This window comes from Dreissena polymorpha, chromosome 5 (genome assembly GCF_020536995.1).
Source record: "Dreissena polymorpha isolate Duluth1 chromosome 5, UMN_Dpol_1.0, whole genome shotgun sequence".
Lineage (NCBI taxonomy): Eukaryota > Metazoa > Mollusca > Bivalvia > Myida > Dreissenidae > Dreissena > Dreissena polymorpha.
Genome location: NC_068359.1, coordinates 80,393,814 through 80,408,851, shown reverse-complemented (window position 1 = coordinate 80,408,851; position 15,038 = coordinate 80,393,814). Strand labels below are relative to the sequence as shown.

Sequence of the window (15,038 nt, the reverse complement as noted above, 5' to 3'; positions counted from 1 at the left end):
TTACTCGTTAGCCGTCTTTTTGGTTTACGATTCACGATTGTTGTTTTTTTATGTTGTCGCGAAAATATATTACTTTCGGTTAAATTTTTACACAATGTTTAAAGAAAAAGCTAATTTGACGTCGTAATATATTGAATTATGCATATCGGCGATACAATCTATTATGGAATGATATAAAACATGTTTTTATTTAAGATTTATACTTTCTAAATAATAAACCGAACAAAACGGACATCTCAAGACTTCAGTTACAATATTTTCCGACATTAGCTGATGTCAAACGATCTTACAAAAAAACGCAGGAAATGATTACAGTTGTACTACCTTTATACAAGTTGCACAGTTGTTTACCATATGGAGACAGCATACAACATAAATACCATGATTGTGTTTGGATCAAAGGTCAAGGTCTCAATTAAAGGTCAAACTTCAATGTTTATCATTTGCTAATGACAAATTGCATGCAAGAACTCGTGAAAAAGTCAATGCTAAAAATATGGACCTTAATAAGCTTGCAGACTGTAACTTAATCATTTAAGCAGCAATTTTTCAAAAGCATGCCCTACATGGTTAACCGTTGTGATTGAATGTTTTGTGTATTGCCTGTGTTCAGAGCTTAAGATCTTTCTTCTATGAGCCTGGCTGTGGGAAAACTGGACTTCATGCATGTGCCTTTAGGGTTGTCCAAGATAAGCCTGTGCAGTCCACACAAGCTTATCTCGGATGACCCTTTTAGCTTTTATTGTAATTTTTGTTTAAAAAAAGTCTCTTCTTGGTAAAAAAGAGAGAACAGGACTTAATGCATGGGCACAAAGTGTCTTCTCGTATTACTCATATTAGCCTGTGCTGACTGCACAGGATAATCAGGAACAACACTTTCCTCTTAGCTGGATTTTTGCAGAGACTTCTCTTATTTAAAAAGAACAATAAAAGCAAAAAGTGTGCCTAGATAAGTGTGTGCAGACTGCTTAGGCTTATCAGGGTCGAGGCTTTAGTCTTTACACACACACACACACATGCATTAAGCCCAGTTTGTCCAGAAAGATGCTCATATAGACTTGATAAGCAAAATTACTTAACCCTTTGCATGCTGGGAAATTTGTCGTCTGCTAAAATGTTGTCTGCTTAATTTCTAAAATTAGCATTTTCTTCGATATTTTCAAAAAATACTATCAGAATAGCAAACAGTTTGGATCCTGATGAGACGCCACGTTCTGTGGCGTCTCATCTGGATCCAAACTGTTTGCACAGGCCTTCAAAATTTGGTTCCCGCACTGAAAGGGTTAAAATTTCTCTTCAGGTAAGCGATCTAGGGTCATTCGTTTTTAATTCATAAATAATGTCATGTATGTTGTCACATACAGGTGGACTGGTGAATATGACCACTTCACATTCGCCCAGTCCTGGCCACCTGGTGTGTGCGCTGATGCCCCGAGAGAAGTGAGTTTTAAGTGTTGTCATGGTAACAAATATTGTTAGTTACTCTGTAATTGGTTGTTTACCCTCTGTGTTTTCATACCATTTGAAAGTTTGATTATGGTATCAAACCACTAAAGAGGTACATGAAGATCTGAATCACCCTTAAAAGCAAAGCATGAATCTATTTTATGAACTATATTTCATCGATTTCTTTGAAAAGGTTAACAACAGTACTTAAGAATGTGCCCTGGTCCAGAGTAGAAGGAGTATATATATATATATATTGCCAAAAACATTTTAAATCAATTTTGTATTTTAATAAATTAAGATCTATATTTTCAGCACCACACATGTCATGTGGACAAACAAGTGACCACCTGGACAATCCATGGACTCTGGTAATCTTTTTTTTCTATGTGACCGACTGTCGTAATCTATGCTTTCTTAGTGATTGACTATAGTAATATATGCTTTTAAAATGATTTACTCTGAAAATGTATGCTTGCTAAATGAATGCAATATTATCCGGTAATGTAAAATACCAAAAACGAAACTGTTGAAATCTTATCGCTGAGTATGTTAGCAAGTCATGTTAGAATGACAATACTTTTTGGTCTTATTGTTGTCTATATGTAAATAAATTGACAGTTGTTTCTTACTTGGCAAGCACTTAAAAGTTAATGCATCCTAATAAAGAAAATGCTCTGGATGATTTTGCTATATGTTGATGTTTCAAGTGAAGAAATTAAAAAAAAATAATTTAGCAAATTAGTTAAAAAGTATTTTAAAAAGAGAAATTTAAATTTTTACCCTTCTGTGTTCTTGCCGCATACCTAAAAAGAGCTCATTTCAATTTAATTCAAAGATATTGTGCTTAACCAATGTAGATTATCTAATTACTATTGCTTTATTATGCTCCCCATATATATATATGGGGAGCATATAGTTGTCAGTTTGTCCTTCCGCACCTCTGTACTTCGGTAGGGTCACACTTTTGTTACAGTTTCTCATAGCACCTTCAATACTTTACCGATCTCTTTCATATTTGGCATGTAGATACCTTGCATGGACCTCTACCTTTTGATGACGTTTGAGGTCACTGGGGTCAAGGTCACCAAGGCTAATAATTGACTTTTGTTACAGTTTCTCATAGCACCTACAATACTTTACCGATCTCTTTCATATTTGGCATGTAGGTACCTTGCATGGACCTCTACCTTTTGATGACGTTTGAGGTCACTGGGGTCAAGGTCACCAAGTCTAATAATAGACTTTTGTAAAAGTTTGTCATAGCACCTTCAATACTTTACCGATCTCTTTCATATATGGCATGTAGATACCTTGCATGGACCTCTACCTTTTGATGACGTTTGCGGTCACTGGGGTCAAGGTCACCAAGGCTAATAATAGACTTTTGTTACAGTTTCTTATAGCACCTTCAATACTTTACCGATCTCTTTCATATTTGGCATGTAGATACCTTGCATGGACCTCTACCTTTTGATGACGTTTGCGGTCACTGGGGTCAAGGTCAAGGTCACCAAGGCTAATAATAGACTTTTGTAACAGTTTCTCATAGCACCTTCAATACTTTACCGATCTGTTTCATATTTCGCATGTAGATACCTTGCATGGACCTCTACCTTTTGATGATGATTGAGGTAACTGGGGTCAAGGTCAAGGTCACCAAGGCTAATAATAGATTTTTCCGTCACACTTTTGTTACAGTTTCTCATAGCACCTTCAATACTTTACCGATCTCTTTCATATTTGGCATGTAGATACCTTGCATGAACCTCTACCTTTTGATGACGTTTCAGGTCACTGGGGTCAAGGTCACCAAGGCTAATAATAGACTTTTGTTACAGTTTCTCATAGCACCTTCAATACTTTACCAATCTCTTTCATATTTGGCATGTAGATACCTTGCATGGACCTCTACCTTTTGATGAGGTTTGGGGTCACTTGTGTCAAAGTCAAGGTCACCAAGGCTAATTATAGACTTTCGTTACAATTTCACATAGCACCTTCAATACTTTAAAGATCTCTTTCATATTTGGCATGTAGATACCTTGCATGGACCTCTACCTTTTGATGATGCTTGAGGTCACTGGGGTTAAGGTCACCAAGGTTAATAATAGACTTTTGTTACAGTTTTTCATAGCACCTTTAATACTTTACCGATCTCTTTCATATTTGGCATGTAGATGCCTTGCATGGACCTCTACCTTTTGATGACATCAGAGGTCACTGGGGTCAAGGTCAAGGTCACCAAGGCTAATAAATAGATATTTCCGTCACACTTTTGTTACAGTTTCTCATAGCACCTTCAATACTTTACCGATCTCTTTCATATTTGGCATGTAGATACCTTGCATGAACCTTTACCTTTTGATGACGTTTGAGGTCACTGGGGTCAAGGTCACCAAGGCTAATAATAGAATTTTGTTACAGTTTCTCATAGCACCTTCAATACTTTACCGATCTCTTTCATATTTGGCATGTAGATACCTTGCATGGACCTCTACCTTTTGATGACGTTTGAGGTCACTGGGGTCAAGGTCAAGGTCACCAAGGCTAATAATAGAATTTTGTTACAGTTTCTCATAGCACCTTCAATACTTTACCGATCTCTTTCATATTTGGCATGTAGGTACCTTGCATGGACCTCTACCTTTTGATGACGTTTGAGGTCACTGGGGTCAAGGTCACCAAGGCTTATAATAGACTTTTGTTACAGTTTCTCATAGCACCTTCAATACTTTACCGATCTCTTTCATATTTGGCATGTAGATACCTTGCATGGTCCTCTACCTTTTGATGACGATTGAGGTCACTGGATTCAAGGTCAAGGTCACCAAGGAAAATTATAGATTTTTCCGTCACACTTTTGTTACAGTTTCTCATAGCACCTTCAATACTTTACCGATCTCATTCATATTTGGCATGTAGATACCTTGCATGGACCGCTACCTTTTGATGATGTTTGAGGTCACTGGGGTCAAGATCACCAAGGCTAATAATAGACTTTTGTTACAGTTTCTCATAGCACCTTCAATACTTTACCGATCTCTTTCATATTTGGCATGTAGATACCTTGCATGGACCTCTACCTTTTGATGACATCAGAGGTCACTGGGGTCAAGGTCAAGGTCACCAAGGCTAATAATAGATTTTCCGTCACACATTTGTACAGTTTCTCATAGCACCTTCAATACTTTACCGATCTCTTTCATATTTGGCATGCAGATACCTTGCATGAACCTCTACCTTTTGATGACATTTGAGGTCATTGGAGTCAAGGTCACCAAGGCTATAATAGACTTTTGTTACAGTTTCTCATAGCACCTTCAATACTTTACCGATCTCTTTCATGTTTGGCATGTAGATACCTTTCATGGACCTCTACCTTTTGATGACGTTTGGGTCACTGGGGTCAAGGTCAAGGTCTACAAGGCTAATAATAGACTTTTGTTACAGTTTCACATAGCACCTTCAATACTTTACTGATCTCTTTCATATTTGGCATGTAGGTACCTTGCATGGACCTCTACCTTTTGATGACGTTTGAGGTCACTGGGATCAAGGTCACCAAGGCTAATAATAGACTTTTGTTACAGTTTCTCATAGCACCTTCAATACTTTACCGATCTATTTCATATTTGGCATGTAGATACCTTGCATGGACATCTACCTTTTGATGACGATTGCGGTCACTGGGGTCAAGGTCAAGGTCACCAAGGCTAATAATAGATTTTTCCGTCACACTTTTGTTACAGTTTCTCATAGCACCTTCAATACTTTACCGATCTCTTTCATATTTGGCATGTAGGTACCTTGCTTGGATTTCTACCTATTGATGAGATTTCTAGTCACTGGGGTCAAGGTCAAGGCTAATAATAGATTTGCTCAATGTCACACTTTGGTTTCAGTTTCTCATAGCGCGTTCAATATTTGACCAATGTCATATATTTGGCATGTAGGAACCTTGCATGGACCTCTACCTTTTGATGAGGTTTGAGGTCACTGGGGTCAAGGTCAAGGTCACTGAGGCTAATATTAAATTTTATCAAGGTCTCACTTTTTTCCACACAATTAACCCATATACCAACAAAGCATCATTGGGGAGCATCCATCCGTTTTACTGATATCCTTGTTTAATTCTATGTAAGATTTCATGTTGTTTATATGAGCCTTAGTATAGGAAAAATTGGGCTTAATGCATGAGCATAAAGTTTCATCCAAGATTAGCCAGTGCAGTACAAATACATGTAGGCTTATCATGGATAACGCTTTCCGCCTAAACTGGATTTCCGTAAAGCAGGGACTTCCTCTCAACAACAAATCATTTTAAAGAGGAATCTGTCATCCCTGATTAAACTTGCTAATCTTCTATGACACTACACACAATCGTCGTGCAGTAAACCTGGTTACACTTTACACACAGTTGTCATGCATTAAACCTGGTTACACTTTACACACAATCGTCATGCATTAAACCTGGTTACACTTTTCACACAATGTTCATGCATTAAACCTGGTTACACTTTACACACAATCGTCATAAATTAAACCTGGTTACACTTTACACACAATCATCATGCATTAAACCTGGTTACACTTTACACACAATTGTCATGCATTAAACCTGGTTACACTTTACACACAATTGTCATGCATTAAACCTGGTTGCACTTTACACACAATCGTCATGAATTAAACCTGGTTACACTTTACACATAATCGTCATGCAGTAAACCTGGTTACACTTTACACACAATCATCATCCAGTAAACCTGGTTACACTTTACACACAATCGTCATGCATAAAACCTGGTTACACTTTACACACAATCATCATGCAATAAACCTGGTAACACTTTACACACAATTGTCCTGCATTAAACCTGGTTAAACTTTACACACAATCGTCATGCAGTAAATCTGGTTACACTTTACACACAATTGTCATGCATTAAACCTGGTTTTTACATAATGTTGCTTGTTACATGCTATTTCAGGCCCACACAAGGCTCAGAGATTGGCCCCCATGACTGCAACTCTTCCATGAAATTTGACTTCAGCAAAATAGCTGTAAGTTAAGTCAGAAACATGGAACCTATACATGTATTATTATACGATTGAACCTCGCTCTGAGGAATCAGGTATAAAGCATGTACGTAAAGAGTCACCCAAGATTAGCCTGTGTAGACTGAACACACTAATCAGGGAGATTGTTGTCCCTGGGATGACTCTTAAGAAATATGCATGAAGAGCTGTTTTATTAGACCAAGGCTTAATTATAAATACAAAGAATGTTTTTATTTTGCACTACAATCAATTATGCATTTATTTACTGAATTGCTACATAGAAAGTAAAACTAAAATATTTTTTTTTAATTCAATATCATACATACATTGTTAACATGTATATGATCATACAATATAGTAATTGTACAAAGCAATAAAGTTCAGACATGTTTTACAAGATATGCTTATATATATATTTTTTTTGGAGAGAAAAGAAAAGAACAACAGAGGAATAGTTATGAAAAATGATGAGTTGTATAAAGTCGGAAGAAAGCATACTGGACTTGTGTGTTTTGTTGTATATTCACAATGATCTTGTCAGATTGAAAAATTAAAATTAAAAAAAAATAAACAAAACTATTTTAGAGAGATAAACTAACATTAGAGTGAAATGTGTATAAGTGGACAAACCATTATGAGAATTTAATCCGATTCCATTTTTGTTCAAAGATTTGTAATGTGTCATTACTGAGGGCTATTTCTTTCTCAATCTGGATTTTTAGTTTAAGACTATGGACAAAGCAATTAAAATTTGGTACTTGTTTTTTGTACTTCATGTTTAAGATAAAATATTTCATCAATATGACCATAAAATTCACAATATTATTACAGTCTATTGATTTCAATGAGTTAATTCCGAAACTTACATTTAAGAAAGATAGTTTAACGTTTAATTGATGTTGTTCAAGAAAATATATTAATTGATTTCAAATAGGCTGGATGTGTTTGCACTCCCAAAAAAGATGTTCTATAGTTTCGATGTTTTCACTGCAGAAGTCACACAGATTTGAGTTAGATAATTTGCATTTAAAGAGATATTTATTTGTAGCTATAATTCTATGGATGTATTTATATTGAAAATTTCTCAGTGTGCTTTCAATAGTTGCTTTATATGGCATGGTAAATATGTGTTTCCAATTAAGTTCATTTTCTCCAAAGAGGACTTGCCATTTATTTTGGATTTTGGAGTTTTCTGTAGGGTTTTTAATTTGTATTGTGTAAAATATTTTATTTGTTTTGTTTTTTCTTCCAAGTATGTTTTCTACAAATGTTGTTTGAGTACATGGTGTATTGTTTGTATTGATTTCAGATTTAATATGTATGGGTATGCTTTTGATTAGTGTGTAGTACTTCAGAAAATTATTTGAAGGTATTCCGTATATGTAGCATATATCATCAAAAGAGTAGAAATCCTTAATTCTGTAGTCATATAATTGGTCGACATATTTAATGCTTCGTTCAAACCAGTCTTTATAGAAAAAGGTCTTATTGTTTGAAGTTATGTCTTTATTGTTCCATAAAATTGTTTTACTGCTGGTTTGGGTTTCTAAGTTATGAGTGACATCACTCCACGCTGATAGAACATCAGACAGAAATATATTTTCGTTTGCAATTTCATGTAAGATAGAATTGCTGGTGTTACATTCAAAGATTAAGGAGTCACCATATTTTTTTAGGATTTTCTGGTAGAATAATTTCCATTTACTCGTATTGGTATTATCTAGGTATCTTTTAACCCAGCTGCATTTGATTGCATTCAAGAATGAGTCAATGTTCGTTAATTGGATGCCTCCATTTTCTACAGATTGAATTAACTGAGTTCTTTTTATTTTATCAGGCTTACCGTCCCATATGAAATTAAATATTGCTGATTTTATATCGTTAATAACATCATTTGGTGGATTTGGGAGAACTGTTAAAACATATATTAATTTAGGAAGTGCAAACGTTTTCAATACTGTGTTTTTTCCGATAAGTGTAAGTTTACGATGATGCCATGATTTTAAGCAGTTTTTAAAATTCTGTAATTTAGGTAGTATGTTTTTAAGAACTGTATCTTTTTCATTATTTGTGAAAGTAATTCCTAGCATTGTGGCTTCATCGGATGTCCAATTAAATTTCATTTCTTTTTTGTATTGAACATTACTTTGTTTTAATTTACCTACCTGTAGCACAGTACATTTACTTTTGTTAAGTTTAAGACCCGATGTCATTCCGTAAAGGGTTAGCGACTCTATTAGGTTATGGAAAGAATCGTAATTGTCATTTAAAAAATAAGTTGCATTGTCAGCAAATAGGGATTGTTTGATTTCTTCGTCAGGTTCTAGTGATATGCCTTTAATGTGTTTATTTGATTGGATGTGATGTGATAGATACTCGATGCAAATAATAAATAGCGATGATGAGAGTGGACATCCTTGTCGAACCCCTCGTTCGATGTTAAAACTGTTTGAAAAGAAGCCATTGTTTATGATTATACTGTTAATATCGGTATAGAATAGTTTGACCCATTGAATGAGACTTTCACCAAAGTTCATATTTTCTAAGCAAGAGAACATAAATGAATGATCAAGCGAATCGAATGCCTTTTCAAAGTCTACAAAGAATATTAGACCAGGATTATTTGAATTGTTGAAATAGTTTATGCATTCTTGGATAAGACGAACGTTTTCACCAATGTAACGTCCTTTTATGAAACCAGATTGAGATTTTGAAATGATTGATGGTAATATTTTTTTAATTCTGTTTGCTATACTTTTAGTTGCAATTTTATAATCATTGTTCAGTAAACTAATCGGGCGCCAGTTTGATAAGGATTCTAAGTTTTTTCCGGGTTTTGGAATAAGTGATATAATACCTTGTTTTTGTAGCGTAGTTAAGTTTTCGTTGTTAAATGAATAGTTAAGTGAATTAATTAGATGTGTTTTTATATCATTCCAGAATATTTTATAAAATTCGATTGTGATGCCATCAAATCCTGGGCTTTTGTTATTTTGCATTTCTTTTAGGGCTAATCCACATTCATATTCATTAAGCAATCCGTCGCACAGTTGTGTTTCCTCCTGGTTTAAAGCGTGATGTGTATTTTTAAAAAGGGTGTTATTTTCAACATTTTTTCGTTTATAGAGGGTTTCGAAAAATAAACGTTGTTCTTCTAGTATTTGAGTTCTGTTTGTTATATCTTTGCCATTGACTACTAATTTGTGTACAGTTTTTTGTTCACTTCTACGTTTTTCAATGTTTGCGAAATATTTTGTATTTTTTTCATTGTGTTCAACATGCTGTACACGCGCTCTTAGTATTATTCCATTGAGATGTGTATGATAGATTCCATCTAATATTTCTTTTTTTAATGTTATTTCATTTTCAATGTCGGTGGTATCATTTGTGTTTGTTTGATGCAATTGTTTTTCAAGTGTTTCAATGGTTTTGATGGTTTCAGTTTCAAGTTTGTGTGTTTCTTTTTGTTTAAATGATGTGTATATAATTGTTGTGTTACGTATATTTCCTTTAATTACTTCCCATAAGGTGTTTGGGTTTGCATCTTTATTATTTTGAACTGTATTTAATATTTCCTGTTTTATTTGTGTTTGATATTGTGTATCTAATAAGATGCTGTTGTTAATTTTAAAGTATCCTGGGCCTCTTTCAGGTTGTATGTTGTGCAGTTTAAGTTCAACTAGAGAGTGGTCAGTCATGAATCCTGGTTTTATGTCACATGTGTCAATTATATTGCAAAGAGATTCAGATATTAAAAAATAGTCTAATCTACAAAATATTGTTGGTTTTGTGTTTGAGTGCCAGGTGAATTTGCTTTCGTTTGGGTATATTGTACGCCAGATATCTATCATATTGTAGTTTTCAATTATGTTATTTAAAATGTTTCGATTTTTAGTATGAGTATAAAGGTTTCCATTCTTTTTATCTAATAATGGGTTCATGACAGTATTGAAATCACCACCGATTATAATATTTTTATCTTGGTTATTAATTATAAAGGATTGTAATGTTTCGTAAAATGTGGAATCGTCTATGTTAGGGCCGTAGACGTTGATTAATGTTATTTGTGTTTCGTGTATTTTGATATCTATACTTGCTTGTCTGCCAATTATTATTTCCTTAAAGTTATCGGCTGTGACCCCTATATTATTTTTTATCAGAAAGGCAATGCCTTGTTTATTAGTATGTTCTCCACTGAGATAGATTTCTCTGTCCCATTCATCTTTTAAGGTTTGTGCTAAAGTATGTGTCAAGTGACTTTCTTGTAAAAGGCATATACTATATTTTTTATCGTCTAACCATTTGAAGATTTTAATGCGTTTGTCTTTGTTGTTTAGCCCTTTAACATTTAAAGTACATAATTTAATCATTTAAAAATGTGGAGGGTGATGTTAATGATAGTTTGTGTGTGCTTGTCCAGTTAGTTTCTATCTTAAAACATGTCCAGTTTGTTTCTCTTATATGACATAGGATGTCCATACATACAAACAAAAATAGGAAACAAAAAATAGGGATACAGAAAGATGAATATTCCATAGATATGAAGAAGTGAAAAGAAAAAATCACAGAAGGGAGAAGAAAACACAATGAACCACTGGTCCCAACTAAAAAACAAACATAATAGACAGAGAAAAACGTAAAGGTGAAAATGACAATGAATGTAATGGTAGCTTGGCTAAACATTACAAAGATAAAAAGAATAAAATAACATATGCAATCACTGGATAGTAAATTTTTTCATTATCGTTCGAACAGTTATGTTGAAATTAAGTATTTTTGTAATATATTTAAGTGCAGATATCAATCAATATAATGTTATTTAAATTTATTAAGTTGATTTATTTTTAAATAACAAAAATGTATTAAAATTATGCTATTTCATTGGACGCATTTGTTAAATGCAGAAATGACCCAATATCAAGTTAATACGAAATAATTAATTTTGTTTTTATATACAACAAAAAAAACACACGTAATGAAACACTTTTAGAGTTCTTATGGAAGATTATTGTTAATTTCATGTGATCATAAGATCAATATAATAAACGTATAATTGCCATTTACAATTGACTATTTACAAATTATACATATAATAGAAACATTACACAAAATTCGATAACAGTGGTTATGCGATTGTTGGTTTAAGTTATGTACAATAAGGTAGGCAACAAGGGATGTCAATGGTTTAAGTTATGTACAATTAAGTAGGCAACAAAAGATGTCAAAGGTTTAAGTAGTGTACAACTAAGTAGGTAACAAGCGATGTCAATGGTTTAAGTTATGTACAAGTAAGCAGGCAACAGGAGATGTCAATCTGAAGCGGTAACAAATAAGATTTTTTTTCCAGATATTGTCAGATTAAACATGGTAAAAATATACTTAAAAAATTACTTAAAAGTAAGCAAGCAACAAGAGATGTCAATCAGAAGCGGTAACAAATAAGTTTTTTTCCCAGCTATTTTCAGATTAAACATGGAAAAAAATATACTTAAATAATCACGTTCAATCTTTTTTTTATTTTTAGTATCAGTTTATTTTAATCGGCATGTAGGGGAGGTATGTATTTGACAAGCATAATTATTTTTTTAATAATATTGTAACTGATCTATATGAGGAAGAGAATACTTACAAAGACAGTGATATTGAATCAGACAGTGTAGTTGTCTTTTACATCCAAATTTCACTCAACACTTAAAAAACTTCATATGAAAGCAAAAATGAAGTAAGAGTTAATATATTATTGAAGAATTGTTACTTATAAAGTGTTAAGTGAAAAATAAAAGGATGATTTTAGTCCTCCACTGTTTACACCTTCATAAAAAAAACAACAATACAGCTTAAGAATGTTAATGTAGACAAACAGATAATCTTAAAGTCAGCACTTGTAATATCTTCAACAATATATTTTATTTAAATGTATTTATAGCTTGTTTAACATTCACAGATTAGAAAGGAAACTAATGTAATGAAGGTATCTTAGTGGATACATTATTTAGCAATGTGTAACACTGAATGACCATGTATTCAATTAAAAACAGCAATAAATAGTTTTGTTTATGTTAGAATATGTATAAAGACTATTATTGCTATTAAAGATTCTTAATCATGTTCATGTTACATACATACTGTGATGTATCAATATAAAATCATACCGCTACCATGTATATAAACTAAAATATGCCGATTTCAAAAATGGCTGTATTATGTAATACTAAAGCAAGTAGCAGGTCTAGCATACCTAAAAGTGGATTATACTTTGTCGGAGCATACATTAAAAGATCGATTGTTGGAACAAGAACAAAACCTCTAGATCCATTGTCAAGGTAAAATAAACAAACAATATTCTTAGCTTTTTGTTTGAAGCTTTTCTTTGTCCAGCATGTACAGATTTGCAAATAAATTTGCATAAGATATAAGTATGACAAGAGCTTGTCACAGTTGTGCCAAGCCCGGCCAAAATGTGTTTGCTTGTATGACAACATTTGTTTTAGAGAGTAGAATAATATTTGTAAAACATGGCACCTGTGTCATCTATTTATATTTCAAGGATCAATTAGTTATATAGTGTTGGAGTAATGCTGTAGAAAATAAAAATATATGGAAATGAAAGAAAGGGAGGTAATTAAAAAAGAAGACTATAAACAGTTACTGTTCTTGATCACTGTATTTTTCATTAAACTTATCTTTTAATTTTACAGTGAATACTTCAGTGTTCAAATTAAAATATTATTGTAAAATTAGATAAACGGAGATATTAAAAATTGAAAAGCTAAAATATTTACTATGAAATTAAATTAAATATAGTATAAATTTATAAATAAATAAAATATAAATTTAAAAAATAATAATAATAAAGGGAGATAATTCATAAACAACGGCAGAAAGAGTTATAGTTCATGTTCACTGCACTTCTCCAAGTTGCCATCTGTTTATATTTCGAGTTTCAAGTAAGTCCCTTCAGTAGATTTAGAGTTATGCGCCTGACAAATAATAAAATAAAGGGAGATAATGAAAAAACTAAGGTAGATAGAGTTTTAGTTCTAAGTCACTGCACTTCTCCTACTTGCCATCTGTTTATATTTCTAGTTTCAAAAAAATCCCTTAAGTAGACTTAGAGTTATTCTCCGGACAAAAATTTACTTTGAAATTATATGAAGGGAGATAATTCAAAAACTAAGGTAGATAGAGTTATGGTTCTTAGTCACTGCACCTCTCCTAGTTGCCATCTGTTTATTCTAAGTTTAAAGTAAATCCATGGAATACATTTGGAGTTATGTACTGGACAAAGTTTCGGACCGAAGGACAGATGGACAGACAGATGGACAGAACCAATTGCTATATCCCCTCCGAAATTAATTTTGGTGGGGATAATAAAATGGAGTGGTCGCACATTATGGACCAGGATATGAGATCAAGGTAACAATTCAAATTTTACGGTCAAATATGCAAATTGTTAATAAAATAGTTTTCCTGGAAAAACATTTTGTTTGAGAATGTATTGAATTTTCAAATAACAAGGGGCATAACACGAACAAATCAAGGTCCTAGATTTATGGCCATGTCCCACTTTAATGTCAAAGATCAAACCTTCCTGTTTCAGAGTCTTCAGAAGGACCTCTTGACCTTCTGGCCAAACCTCTACAATGATACAGAGTTGGAAAGCTTCTGGTAAGCACATGGTAGACACGTGATCACATTTTCTAAGGCATTGCTTAAAACTTCTTTCTCAAAATTTGGAGTATGTAATTTAGTACAAATAAACTTTGTTCAAATGCCAATATGTACACAAATCACTTTACGATTGAGTTGGTTCCATATTTCAGTTGAGAAGAATGCACATATATTTGTTTACTTTTATTGTCTTTTATTGTGTATTACTAATGTATACTTAAGCTAGGTTGATGAAACTTGTAATGTGGGTAGTGGGACACATTCGGAATATGCACTTTTTGTCGCCTACCAGCGAAACCGGAGGGGACTTGTGGTTTGCGCTCTGTCTGTCAGTCAATCAGTCTGTCTGTCACACTTTTCTGGATCCTGCGATAACTTTAAAAGTTATTATATTGTTTCATGAAACTTGAAACATGAATAGATGGCAATATGGACATTATGCACGTCATTTCATTTTGTTCCTACATCAAAAATTCTGGTTGCCATGGCAACAAATAGACTAGAAATACTGCTGAAAATTGTTGTTTTCTGGATCCTGCGATAACTTAAAAAGTTCTTCATATTTTTTCACTAAACTTGAAACATAAATAGATGGCAATATGGGCATTATGCACGTCATTTCATATGTTCCTACGTCAAAGATTTGGATTGCTATGGCAACAAATATAAAAATAAACAAGGGCTGTTTGTAAAACATGCATGCCCCCCATATGGGCTGTCCGTTGTAGTGGAAGCCATTGTGTGAATACGATTTTTGTCACTGTGACCTTGACCTTTGACCCAGTGACCTGAAAATCAATAGGGGTCATCTGCGAGTCACGATCAATGTATCTATGAAGTGTCATGATCCTAGGCAA

At 33.3% G+C, this 15,038-nt stretch overlaps 1 protein-coding gene across 4 annotated transcripts in view; it reads left to right on the top strand.

Annotated features, from left to right (window-relative positions):
* Window positions 1-15,038, top strand: part of LOC127880871 (ribonuclease Oy-like) — a 54,258-nt gene that overhangs the window by 34,991 nt on the left and 4,229 nt on the right. For all 4 annotated transcript variants that reach the window (XM_052428340.1, XM_052428342.1, XM_052428339.1 and 1 more), the window contains exons 3-6: window positions 1,365-1,440; window positions 1,762-1,817; window positions 6,441-6,513; window positions 14,111-14,178. In XM_052428340.1, the coding sequence (XP_052284300.1) occupies window positions 1,365-1,440; window positions 1,762-1,817; window positions 6,441-6,513; window positions 14,111-14,178 (273 nt within the window). The remainder of the gene's footprint in view (window positions 1-1,364; window positions 1,441-1,761; window positions 1,818-6,440; window positions 6,514-14,110; window positions 14,179-15,038) is intronic.